An 18,413-nucleotide genomic window follows, 5' to 3' on the forward strand; every position below is an offset into this window, starting at 1 on the left:
CAGTTCACGGTCTAATGCTGTGAATTTCTTTCATTCAATTAGGAGAAAGTTGAAGAGAGGTTGCACAAGAAACAGATCATTTTTTTCCAGCAAACTCTTCTTTATACAAAACATGCAGGCGAGTTTGTTCTTGAAAGCTCTATAATCTATACAGATAATGAATTCACAGTAGCGCCAAAAATGCAGGGGAGTTTGTCACTAGTTAAGCCTTCTGAAGTATGCAAATGTAGACTAGATCATCTTCTGAATCAACAGCACTGAATTTTTTTGCTGATACACACACCCAACAAGGTAAGGTGTCCTCCTGCAAATGAGAGAAACAACTTTGGTAAGAACACTTAACAATATCAGTAAATGATTGTCTATATTTGATGAGGTATAGAGGAACAAGATGTCTATACCAATCGAGTTTAAACTACTCCTGGCAAGCAGATATTGCGATTGTTGATACTAAGGTCTGGTTTGATATGGACAAATAGACAGAGCAGTTTCGACTATGATTCTTCCAACACTGGAATCAGCCAAACAATCGTTCTTTTACGAAAATCCAACCAAGTAATCACATCCCGTATGTTCTGTTGTACGGATCTCCGGGACTGGGCCTCTGGTAGTTAGGCTCTTCAAAACGGCTGTAGACATTGTCATTAAATCCCATCCGTTCACTCCTTAGAAGCTGGGTAATCCCAAGAGTGTTACCACTTTGGGGATCATTCCACTTATCCCAGTGACCATTTGACAACAATGGACTTGGTGAAGTTTGTCTAGGCAACTGTGTAAAAGGAGATAAGCCAGTTCCTTGTGTTTGATCCATTAGCCTTGAACTAATTCCATATGGGTCGGAGAGTGAAGAAGAGAAGTTGTTAACGTTCCTGGGATCGTGATATCCATTGACTTGTTGTGCAGCCAGAGACCTCTGTGCCAACAATTGAAGTCTTGGATCGTTCTCAAAGGAATTCAGCTGAGAAGAGAACCCTGATCTCATATCAAAGTCTGCCGTTTCCATCCCATTGTGAAGTCTTCCCCTTCCAACGGCTAAAATTGCAGGATCAATAAACTCAATATCTCCAGCTGCATTTGAATTGCCACTTGGAGGTGGTATATGATATGTGTTCTTCAAGAAAGCGGCTGCCTCAAGCAAACGAGTTCCTGCAGAATGTGTTACAAGAGTTTCAGCTTACGGAAAGTTGAAATTATTTATTTTTAGGAATGTAATATATAATACCTGATCCAATATCAGAAGACAGGTCGGCTCTTTCATGTGAAGAGAAACCGGGAGGAGGTAACCTGTTGGGAGCAGAGAAACCAGGAGGAGCAGAAACTTGAGTCCTCGCCACTACAAGAGGGCAATGGTGAAAAGTTCAGAAAACCAGAGGAAGAGATAGTCTTGATGAAGTACTTGTTAGTCAAACGAATTTTAATTTGCAGAAAACAACTATAAGAAGCGATGATATATACTAACCAGGACTCTTGTAGGAAGACAATCCAGCAATAGCAGCAAATTGTTCATATCCACCGGAATAATTTGAGGCAAAACCGTTTTGACTCCCAAGCTTATCCTGATACATATCACGGTTCACTCCAAACTCTTGAAGAGGCTGATCTCTTGACAACTGCCCAGATATGCTGTAACTCTTACTGTCATACACTTGATTATTTGACTCTTCATGCCGAGCAAAAGAGAATCGGGACTGGTCATTATTTTGCTTTATGAGGTTAGAAGATTCCAGAGTACTGGCTCTATGATCACTCTGGCCAAGTAATTTTGCAAAATTGTGTGACGAAGCCAAGGTATCATCCCAGGGGTCAAAATCTAAAATGTTTGAAATTATACCATCCTCTGTATTCTGCATGTTGTTCCTGCTTTCAATCGCAAATAAAGAATGCTCCATATTGGATATGGATTTCTCAGAAAATCCGTTTGGAAGATGCAATCTATAGTTACCTATGTCAAAGGAGGATCTAATATCGGAATCCATCCCACCAGGAGTTTCCCTGGTCTGAAAAGAACGAGAAGCTAGATTATTTGAATCCAGGACGGAACTTGATGAACTAAGCATATAAGACGAGTCGCTAATAGCCTTTGCAACATCTCGCCTATTGTTTTTAAATGATGAAAGATCATCCACTTTCAACTTAACATCTATCTGGGATTGCAAACCTGATCTCCAATCCCACTCTGGCCTGGAACCATGAATCCCATTTTGTAATATGTCAGCTTCTGCATCAGTGTTTCTATGCATTCTACACTGCTCCAGATTTGATACATCGTTACCAGGTTGTCTAATAGAACCTTGATCACAATGAATACCAATAGCCACTGGAACACTAGGACCTTCATCCTTAGAAATTGTAGTTATCCCCATCCGTGCAACATCAGCCGACAAGTTACTAACATGAGAGACATCTTCGGCAATTTCATCTGTGTGCTCAAAAGAATTCTCAACAGCAGAAGGCTTGTCAATGACTCTGCTATTGTGTGAAGATTCTACTAAAAAGGATATCTGATTGCTAGTAGGATCTCTATTAGGCGATGTACTTCTCTTGGACCCAGGATCCACCACAATCTTATGTTGCACAGGCTTCAACATGCCTGGTTTGCTTTTTCCAGCCAATATTTGAAATTCTTCCTTGTGAGGTGGTTTCTGAAGAGTGTTACTAGACGATACAGACCCATGAGCTGCATTTGCAACAACTGTAGACATAGCCAAAGTTCCATTCTCTGATGGTGATCTACGATTATCCAAAGATCCATTTGAAATAGCTGAAGTTGCTATAGAATTATGATTTGTTGTTAAACGCGCCCCCCTGCAACAGCAATTTCAATTTTTTTAAATGACCACTTAAAAAAGTGCACATATACAACGGCTTACAGCAAGAAACTTACCATGATGCTGCAGCAGGAAGAGCAGTTGATTTACCAGAGCTCCCACTAGGTGGAGAACCCTTGGGAGCACTAACTGCAGTCTACACCAATAAATATGAAAAGAGAACTAAACGTTAATTTCATATAGCCTTTTCGTAATTAAAAAAAAAAAAGAGTAAATGAAAAGATTAAATTGAAAAAACAAACATATGTACACAATCTGAAGCTATTGCAGAGAAAAGTTAAGTTTCTACGGAATGCTGCACATGCACTAAAGTTTCTAGTGAGCAATATCAGAATGCATTTACCAATATATGACTCTAACTAAGGCTACAGGAGATAAGAATGCAAAATGTTAAGAGTAGCACCCTCATATATCAAGGTAAAGTAGTACAAAAGTTTAGAGAGCTTACATTAGAAGGAACTTTTGCAATTGGTTTTGCAGTAGAACTGTCAATGCAATAAGCATCCGATGGTGGAGGTAGCATGCTCCCTGAACGGTATTGCATAGTATTTGAGGCTCCAGTAATTTGCTGAACTCTGCTCATTTAAAATTACTAAATGAATTAATACTACAATTTCTCCACATATTATATGCGTAAAAATAGTCATGAGTACAAGAGGAAAACTTAGACAATATGACAATGAAGATTACCTTGTATGGGCTGATGTGATCTCATCTTTTGTAAAACTATCCTCGTGAGAGCCAACCTCGTGCAAATAGAGGCAATCAGGATTGTTGCATGCCTGATAATAGAAAAACAAATCCATATTCCATTAGTATCAGTTGCAAATTTCGACTGAAAAGAGGAAAGCCAAAACAAAAACTCTGTCAGCCAGAGAGCAGAAAAGGAGTACATACCACGTTTCTTAACCATGCGTGACAATACTTGGTTGTCCCAAAACATGCCCTGCAGTAAAAAAAAAAAAAGGGAAAATAATGGAATCAATGAAGATAATTGCCACTGTACACTAACAGGGTACTCCACATGACTTACTTCAGTGCTTTACCATCCAAGATAAATCCACGAACGGACTCGATGCATCGAGCAGCCTCTTCCTCTTTGCCATAAGTGATATATCTGGAGCAATAGCCATTAATAATCAGAACATAATAACAATGCAAACAAACCTGTATGAAATCCATTCATGCTAAAAGAGAAATTTGTTTGATTAACATTAGAAACAACGACACTTACACACTGCATGTGTTGTTAGGGAACTGTTGAATGAGACCCGTTGGTGTTCGGGACATAGAAACCTTTAGAACCTTTCCATACTGACCAAAATATTCCTTACGGTGGAGAAGCTGAAAAAAATGAAACTTTTCCGTCACTAAGCAGATCATATGAAATAATCACAAGGTTTTCAAGGAAAGATCCCGTACATCTTCATCTGCTAGATTAAGTGGCAACCCAACAATGTAGACAAGATTTCTTTGAACCACTCGAACACTGGTTAGTTGCTTTCTCCCTTCAGAAGGTTTCAGTTTTGACTTCTGTGTTTTTTTGCCATCAGAGGCCAGTCTGAGAACAGGAAAAATAGATAAGAAACATCAGCAAACCAAAACTGAAAAACTGATAAAGAACAAAAGTCGGCATTCATCAACAGGTGTCATATCTCAACCTCTCCTGATCAACAGTCATCCCAACAATCTTTTCTTTGTCATATGGAGTGCGGCAAGCTGGACAGCGCCCTTCTGAGTGATCTTTTTCAGCCATGTCCATTATGTGGTGCCAGCACCAAACACAAATCTGTAAGATTGGAGGTAAACCACATATCAGATCAGAAAATTATCAGCAGAACAAAGATCAACGATCTCTGAGGCCACCACAATCGGTATAAACACAAATCTTTTGAGTCAACAGTTTTCAACACATATATTTTATTATTTTGTATGCTCTAGGTATACCACATTACAGCCTACAAAACAAAATCATAACTAAACCTAATTGTCTATCCTAATCACAAAAACAAGGAAACTAGAAGTTTAGCACAATGCATCGACATGTAAATCAGAAACTGGACCTGATAGCCACATTTACAAGGCCTCAACTGCTGGTCAGTCAAATCCATCTCCTCTGCACACAAAGGGCAAGTCTTTTCACCGTAATCACTCATTGTTTTTTCCTGAATAAGACAAGTGAAAACAAAAAGAAAGCGAATGAGATATATATATATATATACGAACAAAAAACTTAGAATAATGGCCCATCATCTAAAGATAAACAAGCAAAAAGCAAACCATACTACTGACACCATTATATCTACCACACAGAGACAAAACTAAAAAATAAACTTTTTAGTACTTCCACAACAGTTCGTGTTAAAAAAAAAAAGGTACACATAACAGTTCAATCAAAATTGAAGATCTCATCAAAAATTATTCCAAGCCAAAATTGGTTCTAAAGATTCAAACTCTTTCAGATCGAAATCAAGAATCTAATTGAGCCAGATGCATCTATAGTAGTCAAGAGCTGTCGATAAATTAATCCGTGCATGCCAATCGAAAGTCAATTAAAAAATATATATATATATATCCAGTGAGATTTCTACAATCGGTATCAATCATGATTGATCCCAAAAACAACGCCGGAACTAAATCAGAATCAAGAAACAGAACTAGGGTTTTGAGATTCGGCGATTCCACCAAAAATCAAAGAGATGATAGAATCAATCAAGAAGAAGAAGTGAAACATACAGCTGAGTTGAGAGAGAGAGATTCGATCGGAGAGATTTTGCGAGCGAGAGAGACGAAGTGAGAGATTGGATGGCTGAGATTTTTGGCCGCTTGCTTTTTTAATGTTTGTTTGGTTTTGGTTTTTATAACCCTTAAAAAATCTTTTCATCTGCCAGATCCACGATTGCATAATAAGAAGAGATGATATGGAAAATAACTATACCCATAGATTCTTTGTTTATTACGGTTCTGCCATTACCTCCGGTTCAATTATTTCGATTGGCGTCGGTTTAAGATTTGAAATTCAAAGTTTGTGGTGGTTTATTTCAATCTCTGAATCGTCATCTATATCACTCCTAAGTGGGTGTATTGAAACTATGATTTTGAAGGATTTTGTGAAATTTAGAAAATTTAGAATTTTGATAGATTTTAGGAAAGTTGATATGATTTATGCTAAAATTCTTTTAAATCCCACCTAAATCCATGAGATTTGGATTTCTGTAGTTTTAACTAAATAAATCGTCTCAAATCCTTCAGAATCCCTAAAAATTATTAAAATCAAAATCCACAAACTGTTTCGAATAACAGTGGATTTTAAAGTAGATATTTAAATCATTAGTTCAAAAACAGTGGATTTTAATAGACTTTTTAAAATACATGATTAAATAACATAGGATTTGTAAATTTTACACAAATCACTTAAAATATCAAGTTGAACTAGGTTTTACCTCGTGGTACACCACGGATCTATTATTTTGTTGATATATATACTGTTAACGGTTCTAGGTAGAGTTTTGTAGAAACTCTTGATTCACAAGTTGAGAATATACATTTTACGATTTGTTAGTTATGATTTAGGAATGAATGATCTGACATATTATTATTATAATTCTCAATTGATATTATTGGATTAATAGTGTACATTTAAAGCTAATAAGATCTTACTAAATATGTAATCGTTTATTAAACGCAAATTAGATATTTCCTAAGATGTATTCATCTTGAATTAGTTATTATATTATAGGGATGTGATTAAGATGATGTGATTACATAAATTGGGTTATCCATTCTTTCGGCATGCAAATTAGATATTTCCTAAGATACAATGGGCATTAATTGGATGTGAATAAGTATGTTATGGATTAAAAACCGGCCCAAAATATTCGGCAATCTTAAGGAGGATCCGGATAATTGAATCGATTATAATTTTAGTTAAAAACCCGACCCGAAGTTGGCAAAAAGTGATGGCACCCTATTGTACTCCAAAAATGTATTCCGAGCTCTATATGTGGATATACTTGTTTGGTTACATATATCCTAAGACAATTTTTTAATATATATCCGTTTATAAAAATTCAAATAACATTATATGCTGAAAAAAATCTAAAAAATTATTAAATTTATGTATTGAATAGTAATTAAAATAATTAAATATAAGATTAAATAAAAAGGAAAGGAGAATTATATTTTAATCTAACATATTTATTTAAATTAGATAGATATATTTTAGGAAATTAATATTATCAAATAAGGAAATGATTGTGTTTGGTTGTAAGGATTGTAGAGAATTTAAGGGGGTGTATTGAAACAATGATTTTGGGGATTTGATGGGATTTAGAAAATTTGGAATTTTGATAGATTTTAGGGGAGTTGATATGATTTATGGTAAAATTCTTTCAAATCCCACCTAAAACCATGAGATTTGTATTTCTGTATTTTTAACTAAACAAATCCTCCAAAATCCTCCAAAATCCTCTAAAATCTTCTAGAATCCCTAAAACTTATTAAAATCCAAATCCACAAACTGTTTTGAATAACAGTGGATTTCAAAGTAGATTTTTAAATCATCAGTTGAATAACAGTGGATTTCATGAGACTTTTTAAAATCCATGATTGAATAACATATGATTTGTAACTTTTACACAAATCACTTAAAATGTCAAGTTGAATACACCCTCTTTAGTTGAGACTTGTTTGGATACAAAGATAAGAGAGGATGACACAAAAATGTACTTCAAAAATGTTAATATAGATACACCCCTTCTGTTGATTGTTTTAAAAAATTAAGTAAATTTTGTTAACTCAGCCATTTGAGATTTGACATTAAATTGCTGTTAAAAAGAAGTTTATGAAGTTATTTTCATACGTTAGCCGTTTTTGTTTATGCAAAACAACAATGTTTTAACAAAACCCAATTTAACAAAATCTTCAAATTGAGACAATCTCATTTCCGAATCAAATTATCATCCCTAACCCTAGAAAACTAAAAAGTTAAATTCTCTCTAGATCTGATCGAATACTCGTAGTGACGTGGATCCGTGGAGGACGAAAAAGTTTACCACTGATAGTTAGAGGAGGCGCAAAAGTCGGAACATCACGATTTGCAAAATGAGATGTTTGAGAACCCATCAGACATTGAAGTAGATCAAATCCCATTAGGACAAGACACTAAGGTGGCTTGATGCCCAATGGAGACTGAGGCGGTGGCAATCCCACAATAAACAGAGATTGAGGTGTTTTGATACCCACCGAAGAGCGAGGCAATGACAATCTAAAAGACAACAAAAGAATCAAAAACGAAAAACGCCAAACGATATTAAAGAAGATCATAAAGTTATGAGTGGGGATGATCATGAGGTTGCTGGTGATGAATAATTTAATGAGGTTGGGCATGCAAATGAGGGAAAACATGAAGAAGTTTATAGAGAGGAACAATGGAGCATTGTAACTATTATGAAACTAGATGTAGGTGTAAAGGAAGAAAATTTTGATGACTTTGAAGTTGAGTTTATAGAGGCTGGGAGAGAAGGTAACAATGGAGGCGAGAGTGATGCAGACAATAGTGATGAAATTTGGGATGATGAGAGGATTCCAGAACCATTGTACATAGTAATGATGAAAATGATTATGAAGGCAAAGGTAAAACAACCCGACCCGTTTTTTTTTAATATCCTATTATCTAGTGATCTCATACTCACTAGTAACCTTACCCCATTCAATAACAACAGCGGATAACACATAACCATTCCAATAAACCAATAACGAATAAAGAATAACATGAAACAAAATCCATTAAAATCCAAACATAACATAGTCATAGAACCAACAATCCTAACAACCGTTCTAGACAACTAAGTTCCACTCTAGTATCCTATCAAAGACACAGAGCAAACAACCTAGCATCTAAAACATCCTCCTCTTCATAGCCTTGATTCCACGATCACACTTTGCCTTTACCTGCGCTAAAACACAAAAGAGAGGCGTAAGTATTACCAGAAATGTTTATTGAGGCAATCCTTCCATCTGCTGGGCTATACACACAAGCAATAAGATCTCTCATGCTATAATCAACAAACAATAAAACAAACCAGGCAATACACAAAGCAAACATGTCATCAGCCGCTGCTGAAGGTTGGTGTCGACCGACACCCTCTGGGATCTCCACGAATATTGCCCCTCTCGGCACACTCTAGGATAACAAAGCAATGAGTAGCTATGGAGTCGAACAACACATGGGACGGAAGTCCTCCCACCAATAAGGTTCCAACACAAACCTTATGCACTAAGAACCCTAACATTCATCACAGACACCCATAAAATCCAAAAATGACAAAAAACCACAAAGTCAAGTTTATAAATTATACCCGTGATCGCGATGGCACTTGTTCCTCCCGTCTCCACTATCGTGTACACACGCGGTGCCGCTGGTAATGGAAACACCGTCTGCCCCACCTGCTGTACTCTTGGCTGCACCGCTGCCACAACCATCGAATGCAGCTTGGGACACGACGATTTGAGAAGTCTCGCCTCTTTGCGTAGTAACACACCCGAGTCGTCGGCGGTGCTGGTTGGTTGCCCCTCTATGGACAACTCACCACATTGTGTTCAAAGCTCCCACACCCGAAGCATCCCGCACCGCTGGACCCTGACCTATGCATGGCATCGAACTTCTACTTCTGCCCCTGCGCAGGCTTACCGCCCTTGCTATGAACAGAATGTGGCTGAGTCCGCTTCGACTGCACTGGAGGACTAACCACCACCACCTGTGACCTCAACTCATCCTCTATCTTGACAAAAATCTCAACTAGCTCTGCTCTTGTAGCATAGTTCCTCACCATGCACTGAGTCCTCAGGTCATCAAGCAGAGCTAACAAGAACTTCCGCACCTGAGCCGACTCTGGCTCCAAAGACCGGCCTCCATACCCCACAAGCTGACTGAACTCCGCGTCTATCTCCTGCACAGTACGGTTCCCCTGTGTCAACCCCAAGATATGTGCCTCTATGCGATCAATTGCCTCCTGTGGAAAATACCTGGCAATGAATTCCCCCAAAAAGACCATATAAGTCATCTCCCACTGCACCCTCCGGGCCGTCACCAACCTCCACCGACCCCGCACATCCCCCAAAAGGTATTGCGCTGCCAAGTCCACCCAGTAGTGGTCGAGACACCAGAACGACTGGAAGATATCCTCCATCCGCTCTTTCCACTCATCAGCCGCACTCGAATCCGTGCCTCTTGGGAAAAATCCTGCACCCACATGTCGTAGTTGCACCAGCATCTGAACATACTGTACATCCACTACCTCGGCCCATGGTTGCACACCTGCCTGCATCCAGTCACAAGCTGCACCGCTGGACCCTGCCCACCAACCACTGGCGGCACCACTGGACCCTGCCCACCAACCACTGGCGACACCACTGGAACCTGCCCACCAACCGCTGGCGGCAAAATGAGCCTGCACACCAGCCACTGGCAGCGCCACTATTGGAAGTTGCACCAACACGTGAACTAGCAAGCCTGCCGAGACATCCTCCCTACCTGGAGCACCACCGGTTGCAACCCCCACACACGGGGCAACACCAGTACCGACACTTGGCCCACCTGCCCTACTAATACCATCACTAGCCAGGTCTCTAGACACACTAAGATGAACCTGCAACTCTGTCACCTCCTCACTGGCCATGCTCTGGGTCACATTCACACTGGCCTTGAGAACTTGTCCCCGCCAACGATCACACCCGCGTCCACGACCAGCAGTTCTCTCACCTCTAACCATCTGTACCACCAAGAACAGAAGGCTAAACAAACAAAACGACCCTGACTACACAAAGAACACAACTCATCGTGGAATCACAAAGCATGCTCAAAGAGGATGTTCTAGGACCTCATGCCACGCACAATCATTCAATCCAACATCCACAACACAAAGCACACAGCAAAACCATACCTAGAACCGTATGGGCTCTGATACCAAATTGAAACAACCCAACACGTTTTTTTTAATATCTTATTATCTAGTGATCTCATACTCACTAGGTACCTAACCCTATTCAATAACAACAACGGATAACACATAACCATTCCAATAAACTAATAACGAATAAAGAATAACATGAAACCAAATCCAGTAACAATCCAAACATAACATAGTCATAGAACCAGCAATCCTAACAATCGTTATAGACAACTAAGTTCCACTTTAGCATCCTATCAAAGACACAGAGCAAACAACCGAGCCTCTAGAACATCCTCCTCTTCATAGCCTTGTATCTACGATCACACTTTGCCTTTACCTGCGCCAAAACACAAAAGAGAGGCGTAAGCATTACCAGAAATACTTAGAGACAATCTTTTTTTTTTTTTTTAAATTTTCGTTTTTATTTTCTAATAATAAAACTTAATTAAATTGTTTTTAGTTTTTTGGTCCTTTTACATAAATATATGGAATTATATTTTAGTGTGAGATTTAGAAGTCAACTGATCAAACTTTGGAGGGAAGTTCCCAACAAACACATCTATTAAAGTCAATTCCAAACCACAACGCCTAATATTACGCTTTAAGAAATTGAGTGCTTCTTACAATGTCGTTGACAATAACGGAAATGTTCTCAACATTCCAAGCTCCCTACAAGAGCGTCTTAAGTTTTGGATTAATCATCTCGGATAATATTTATCTTCCTAATTAAATCTAAATAATATAAAAAATAATAGGTTAGTTTTGCGTTTGTTGGATAGTAGAAATACTATTGATTGAACTAAGAAAACTATAAAACAATAATTGAGAGAAACATTTGAAAATTTTTGTACAATATTTGAAAAATATTTATTTAAAAAAAAATATTTATGTAAATGTGTACAAATATGAAACTAACCTTAAAATGTGTAAAAATTACATTCAATTGCCATTAGAAAATTTTAAGTAAGATTAATTAATTAATTAAATAAATAAAATTAATTAAAAATAAAAACGCTGAAATATCAAAAATTAAAAAATCTAGAAAAGTAAAAAAAAATCTATGCAAGTCAAAACTAATTTGTATTTGAAAAAAAATAACAGCTAAGATTTTTTAAAAATACAGATAATTATTAGTTAAAAAAATATTTTTTCTTTCTACTAAAATTATGGACGAAAATTACTAAATATTTTTTTAAAAAATATAAACCAATCAGAATTTCAAAACTAAGATGTTCTATCCAAGTACACAATAAAATTATTTTTAACTAGATTTCGAAGATTTTATTAAGATTTCAAATCATGATTCTCCTATTATCTTTCTTTTATTTTATTTAAAAATTGTTTGGAATTTTCAGATAATACTTATAATTAACAAATATGCAGAATTTTTTCTACATTTGTTGTGATTTGAATTTTTAAAAACGAAGATATATTACGCTTTTTTAATTTAAAAGATATATTACTCAATCTATGAAAAAAATGTTTGTTTTAATTTCTACAGTGACGGGTTGGTAAAACTAAATTTATATAGTTGATAAATTAATAAATTTTATTTGCTCACAATTATAATATTAAAATTACTACTTCATATTTCACAAAATATTGATGAAAATACAACAAACAAACAATATAAAATGTAATATACATAAAAAAATAAAATACTATAATATTCTAAAATAATTAGTATTAAAAAAATATCTATAGATTTATAGAACATAATTAAAAATAAATACTATCTCAAACAAAATAATTTTTCATAAGAAATATAACAATAATTTTTAATATTGTATTATAATTATTTTTAAAAATGTTAACCCATGTTTTAAGCACGAGATATCTCCTAATATTTATATTAAACTTCAAATAATCGCATTAAAAAAATCTTAAATACGTAACGTAAACACTAAACAATACTAAAAATTAATTTCTTTCTGAAACGAATAAAACGAGTAATATTTTATTTATCAATCGTATAAAAAACGACTTTGTTTATTAAAAATCCCCACGTTGTTTATATTTCTCCAAAACTATAAAACAAAACTTCTTACAGCAAAACGAAATTAATATATTTAAGGCGGAACTGTAAAGGACGACGTTTGAGAAGAGAGGAAGACCGTTGACGAAGTCAACAAACGAACATGAACCGTCAGATTTAAGGCGGCTCTAATCTCAACCACACGATCTTTTCATCTTCTCCTCTTCTTCTTCCATCTTCGTCTTCCTCGCAGTTACCGCGAAAAAACTCATCTCAGCTTTAATCCTCTCAGTCTCTCCAGTTGACTCTTGACTATATATGTTAAAACGATTCAATACAAACACCTTCAGATTCACTACTTCTTCAAAAACACATCTAGTGAAGCTTGACTTGATTTTAAATCTTCAACGCTCATCGATCGAGAAAGAGAGAGAGAGATGAACACCGGCGGCGGTCAATACACGGATTTCCCGGCGGTGGAGACTCACGGAGGACAGTTTATAAGTTACGATATCTTCGGTAGTTTATTCGAGATCACATCTAAGTATCGTCCTCCGATTATCCCAATTGGTCGTGGAGCTTATGGAATCGTTTGGTATGTTTTCTCTTTCGCTTCTCTGAGTTTTGATTTTTTTAAGTTTTTGATTCGTTGATTGAGATCGGAGTTTTTTTTTTTATTATTATTGTGAAGCTCTGTGTTGGATTCGGAGACGAACGAGCTAGTAGCGATGAAGAAGATAGCGAATGCTTTTGATAATCATATGGATGCGAAACGTACGCTTCGTGAGATCAAGCTTCTTCGTCATATAGATCATGAAAACGTTAGTTTCTTCGTTTTTTTTATGAAATTATTATCTGTTGAGAGATTAGGATTAGATGAAGAGATTAACAAAACAAATCATGATTTGGTATTTGTTGTAACTGACAGATTATAGCTATAAGAGATGTGGTTCCACCACCACTACGAAGGCAGTTCAGTGATGTTTACATTGCTACTGAGTTAATGGATACTGATCTTCACCAAATCATTAGATCTAACCAAGGGTTATCAGAGGAACACTGGCAGGTAAAAACTAAACTGTTTTTGGATTGGATGGTTTCTAAGGTAGAAGAAACATGAAACTGATTCTTGGATTGGTCTTTGTTGTGAAACAGTACTTCTTGTACCAGCTTCTTAGAGGGCTGAAGTATATCCACTCAGCTAACATTATCCATAGAGATTTAAAGCCGAGCAATCTTCTGTTGAACGCGAACTGCGATTTAAAGATCTGTGATTTCGGTCTTGCTAGACCTACTTCTGAGAATGACTTTATGACCGAGTATGTTGTTACTAGATGGTATAGAGCACCTGAGCTTCTGTTAAACTCTTCTGACTACACAGCTGCTATTGATGTTTGGTCTGTTGGTTGTATCTTTATGGAGCTTATGAATAGAAAGCCTTTGTTCCCTGGTAAAGACCATGTTCATCAAATGCGCTTATTGACAGAGGTAAGAGATTAGAAAAGTTATCTACTTTTTAGTATGGTTTTAAAGAAAGGTTCTGCCTTTTTACCGGGATATGTGATGATTGAATATGTGTGGATTTCGCAGTTGCTTGGCACACCGACAGAATCTGATCTTGGCTTCACACACAACGAGGATGCGAAAAGATACATCCGGCAACTTCCCAACTTCCCTCGCCAGCCGTTAGCAAAACTTTTCTCTCATGTTAACCCATTGGCCATTGATCTAGTTGACAGAATGTTGACGTTTGACCCCAACAGAAGAATCACTGGTAAGTTATATATATACATCATCTGTTCTCTGTTGGTTTTATTATCATCTTATGGTTTTGACTGTCAAATTCTTCTGTGTGCAGTTGAAGAAGCTCTGAATCATCAGTACCTCGCCAAATTGCACGACCCAACTGATGAGCCAATCTGTCAAAAGCCATTCTCTTTCGAGTTCGAACAACAGCCTCTGGACGAGGAACAGATCAAAGATATGATCTACCAGGAGGCTATAGCACTCAATCCAACGTACGGTTAGAAGAGCAGCAGCCCCGTGAATGCCCGGTACCCAATAACCATCCGAAATGGCTGCTTAGTATCTTTGCCTGTTCTTTTATTCATGTACTTTCCACATATATTATCTTGTAATTTTATTTGTTTGTTCATGCTTATTTACTACTAGCGATTGAGTGTAGCTCCAATGTAAAGTACTCCAGTTATTAAATCATATCTTCAGACTTTTTTTACTGAACATATTCTAGCAAACAAAGAGAAGTCAGAATATGGTTTTGTAATGCATGTCAACAATCTAGTTGGAGCCATTGAAGAGCTAGACCAGTGTCAATGCTCGTAGCTGTGAGTAGTCTATTCTTATTCAATGACTTAAAAGAGACTTTTTGTGGGCTTGGTTCTAGGTAGTAGCTACTTGCATTATTGAAGCATTAATGGTCAAATTCCTTGGCAATAATTAGGCACAAATGGGTCTTTTATTTAGCAATATCCTTTTACCTGACAATTTAGAGTTGACTTCTTAAAAATGTTGGGTTGGAAATAATTTTGTCTTCACACAGGCTGTTCGAAGCTGATAGTGATGGCTCAACTTGCATGGACAATAAGCTTTGAGATTTTTAGTTTCTTAATCTTTCTTGTTTTGAAGCTGCTGCGCATGGAGAATAAAATATCGTGGACCGGAGAATGTCATCATTAAGTATTATTACTTATACTCCTATATATGTTTCAGAATCTCAGGCCATTGTTGACAAATAAAAAGTGAAAAGATCTCTGCTATATTTTAAGACATGGCTGGTTCAGTTACAGGTGATGCAGAAACACAGATGTCAGCAGATTCAAGTACCAAACGCCGCAGTGGAGGTTGGATCACCTTCCCGTTTATGATAGGTGAGAGATTCTGTTTCTCTCTGTTTTTGATCTTATACATAACTTCATAACCATTAGAACTTAAAGTAGGAATTTGAAGCTATCTATCTTTCTATGGTGCAGCTACGTTGTTAGGCCTGACAATAGCTGCATGGGGTTGGTTACTTAACTTGATCGTCTACCTGATTGAGGAATTTAACGTGAAGAGCATCGCAGCAGCTCAGATTGCCAACATTGTTAGTGGTTGTATCTGTATGGTTCCAGCTATTGCAGCCATTGCCTCTGACTCTTTCTTTGGAAGCATTCCAGTTATCTCAGTTTCAGCTTTCATTTCTCTTATGGTAAAGTTTAATAAAGACTCACACATTTTTTTTTGTATCAACTTCTCTCTGAAACAGAAGTTCATTAATTCTACTTCTTGATCAGGGTGTAGCTCTGCTGACTCGAACAGCTTCGCTTGACTCTTTAAGACCCAAACCCTGTGAAACAGCTTCAAGCCTATGCCAATATCCTTCGAAAATCCAGTTCGGCGTCCTTTACACGGCAATTACTCTAGCCTCTATAGGAACAGGTGGGACACGGTTCACATTAGCAACCGCTGGTGCAAACCAGTACGAAAAAACTAAAGACCAAGGAAGCTTTTTCAACTGGTTTGTCTTTAGCCGCTAATCTCTTCAGTTTCTTGGTTTTCATTGCGGGGAAAAGATTCTACAAGCACGACAAGCCTTTGGGAAGTCCTTTCAGAAGTCTACTATGCGTGATTATCGCTGCGGTACGCAAAAGAAAAGCTGTGGTTTCCACCAACGAAAAAGACTACCACAATGAATCAATCACAACAATTCCCACAAGGAGTTTCAGGTAAAATTAAAAAACCATCTCTAAAACAACAGTTTCAATTTATGCACTGAGAGGCCATTCTAATGAGTTCTCAAATACGCAGGTTCTTCAACCGTGCAGCTTTGAAACTGGAAGACGAGGTGAAACCAGATGGCACAATTCGCAATCCATGGAGACTATGCAGCGTTCAACAAGTGGAAGATTTCAAAGCAGTCATGAGAATCATCCCTCTTGCGTTAGCTACAATATTCTTGAGCACTCCAATCGCTATGCAGCTAAGCTTAACAGTTCTTCAAGGTCTGGTCATGGACCGGAGGCTTGGCTCTAACTTTAAAATCCCTGCAGGCTCTCTCCAAGTCATAACACTTCTCTCCACTTGCCTATTCATCATAGTCAATGATCGGTTTCTCTACCCATTTTACCAAAAGCTAACAGGAAAGTTCCTGACACCGCTCCAGCGAGTCGGGGCAGGCCATGTTTTCAACATTCTTAGCATGGCTGTGACTGCCTTAGTTGAAGCAAAGCGATTGAAGGTAGTACAGAATGGTCATTTCCTCGGATCATCATCGGTTGCAGACATGTCAGTCTTGTGGCTATTCCCTCCTCTAGTTATAGTAGGAATAGGTGAGGAATTGACTATGGCTAATTTCATCCTACTCGAACTTTGTTCAAATTGATCATGTTCTTGGTTTCTTATATTTGGTTACAGGGGAGGCCTTCCATTTCCCTGGGAATGTAGCTCTGTGCTATCAAGAGTTTCCAGAGTCTATGAGAAGCACCGCAACATCGATCACCTCAGTTGTGATTGGGATATGTTTCTACACAAGCACTGGTTTGATCGACCTGATTCAGAGAACGACCATGTGGTTACCAGATGACATTAACCATGGAAGAGTTGACAATGTGTACTGGGTTTTAGTGATAGGTGGAGTCTTGAATCTTGGTTATTTTCTTGTGTGTTCTTGGCTTTACAGATACAGAAACCTTAAGGATGATGATAATGACAAAGATGCTGTTGGCTCTCACTCTACTACTTTGTCCTCATGATCCTATAAACTGGAGAAAGAGAGAGAAAGATTAAGAACGAGTCGTTTGTTTTCATAATTTGCAGTTTTGTGAAGGGAGAGCTTTGTCTGAAAAGCTCTTTTCAACTGTTTTTGAAGTATATATAAAACTGATTTGTAAATTTGTTGTAATATAATTGATTTGTGTCTGTGATAGAGGATTAAGAAGAATTGTTTGGTAATGTTACGTTGATTATAATAGTGCAGACATTACATGTTTTTCTGAAAATGAATGGGTATTTGGTGAATCTAGGATGAACTATAACACATTGATAGCATCAAAGCTTGTCTTAGTGAGTAGTCTATTTTAATTCAATACAACTTACAACATGTTTTTGTGCGCTTGGTTGTAGGAGCTACCTGATGAACAAATTATTAGTAATAAAAGACAAGTTGGTCTGTCTTTAGTAATTTATGTACAGGACAATGCATGTTAAGTTGACTTCTTGAATGTTATTAGGTTAAACGATGTTTTGCTTTCACACAGGCTGATTTGAAGCTGACAGAGATGATTTAACTCGCAGTAAACAGCTTTGAGTCTTTTTTTTTTTTTTTTTTTTAAGTTTTAAACTTACCACATACCAAGTGCCAATGGGTTTATCCAATCGAGCAAGCTTAGCATAACCTCTAACTTCTTCTGGTAAATACAAATCTATCCAAGAAGCTTGCTTAACAAAAGCACCATCACTCTTCTCTATTCATCTTTCTTAGGCTTTCCCTCTTTCCCTTTACTCCATACTTGGTAGTTATACTTGCATAAATGATAACACTTAGTGAAAGGATTTGTGTCATGGGTAGTCACAACAGGATTTGGACAAGGATTTATGTAGTTGTGATTGCAAAAAAGCAAAGGAAGAAGATGGAGTTGCCAAGACGGAGGATCTCAACAT

The 18,413-nt window shown here is 37.1% G+C and overlaps 2 protein-coding genes and 1 pseudogene across 4 annotated transcripts; 2 read left to right on the forward strand and 1 right to left on the reverse strand.

The window, feature by feature from the left end:
* Positions 1-3: 3 nt before the first annotated feature.
* LOC104780386 (uncharacterized) lies at positions 4-5,751 on the reverse strand. 2 transcript variants are annotated; one of them, XM_010504879.3, is made up of 14 exons: positions 5,565-5,751; positions 4,892-4,993; positions 4,490-4,617; positions 4,251-4,389; positions 4,063-4,172; positions 3,862-3,945; positions 3,726-3,774; positions 3,519-3,610; positions 3,277-3,403; positions 2,885-2,964; positions 1,460-2,805; positions 1,223-1,333; positions 402-1,146; positions 4-304 (listed from the first exon to the last, which is right to left on the reverse strand). In XM_010504879.3, exons 2-13 carry the CDS (start codon positions 4,982-4,984, stop codon positions 560-562), a joined length of 2,946 nt encoding a protein of 981 aa, XP_010503181.1. In that variant the 5' UTR covers positions 4,985-4,993; positions 5,565-5,751; the 3' UTR covers positions 4-304; positions 402-559. The 2 variants fall into 2 exon arrangements, with proteins under 2 accessions (XP_010503181.1, XP_019100172.1); XM_019244627.2 differs by having other exon boundaries at positions 3,875-3,945; positions 5,565-5,723.
* Positions 5,752-12,804: 7,053 nt separating this feature from the next.
* On the forward strand, positions 12,805-14,996 carry LOC104780387 (mitogen-activated protein kinase 3). Its single transcript, XM_010504880.3, has 6 exons — positions 12,805-13,350; positions 13,447-13,576; positions 13,684-13,821; positions 13,911-14,243; positions 14,346-14,529; positions 14,614-14,996. The coding sequence occupies exons 1-6, from the start codon at positions 13,193-13,195 to the stop codon at positions 14,781-14,783; spliced, it is 1,113 nt and encodes a 370-aa protein (XP_010503182.2). The 5' UTR covers positions 12,805-13,192; the 3' UTR covers positions 14,784-14,996.
* Positions 14,997-15,473: 477 nt separating this feature from the next.
* LOC104780388 (protein NRT1/ PTR FAMILY 2.7-like) lies at positions 15,474-17,752 on the forward strand (annotated as a pseudogene). The gene is made up of 5 exons (XR_015596793.1): positions 15,474-15,643; positions 15,746-15,963; positions 16,049-16,480; positions 16,563-17,083; positions 17,169-17,752. The product of XR_015596793.1 is annotated as a protein NRT1/ PTR FAMILY 2.7-like (transcript).
* Positions 17,753-18,413: the final 661 nt, after the last annotated feature.

This window comes from Camelina sativa, chromosome 4 (assembly GCF_030686135.1).
Source record: "Camelina sativa cultivar CO46 ecotype springtype chromosome 4, ASM3068613v1".
NCBI lineage: Eukaryota > Viridiplantae > Streptophyta > Magnoliopsida > Brassicales > Brassicaceae > Camelina > Camelina sativa.

Bases quoted from the DNA above. Each gene is read 5' to 3' on its own strand.
- LOC104780386 (XM_010504879.3), bottom strand. From the start codon at position 4,984: ATGAGTGATTACGGTGAAAAGACTTGCCCTTTGTGTGCAGAGGAGATG. The intron at 4,618-4,891 runs GTCCAGTTTCTG...CCAATCTTACAG, and splicing joins CTTGTAAATGTGGCTATCAG to ATTTGTGTTTGGTGCTGGCA. The intron at 4,390-4,489 runs GTTGAGATATGA...TCCTGTTCTCAG, and splicing joins ATGACTGTTGATCAGGAGAG to ACTGGCCTCTGATGGCAAAA.
- LOC104780387 (XM_010504880.3), top strand. From the start codon at position 13,193: ATGAACACCGGCGGCGGTCAATACACGGATTTCCCGGCGGTGGAGACT. The intron at 13,577-13,683 runs GTTAGTTTCTTC...TGTAACTGACAG, and splicing joins GTCATATAGATCATGAAAAC to ATTATAGCTATAAGAGATGT. The intron at 14,530-14,613 runs GTAAGTTATATA...TTCTGTGTGCAG, and splicing joins CCCCAACAGAAGAATCACTG to TTGAAGAAGCTCTGAATCAT.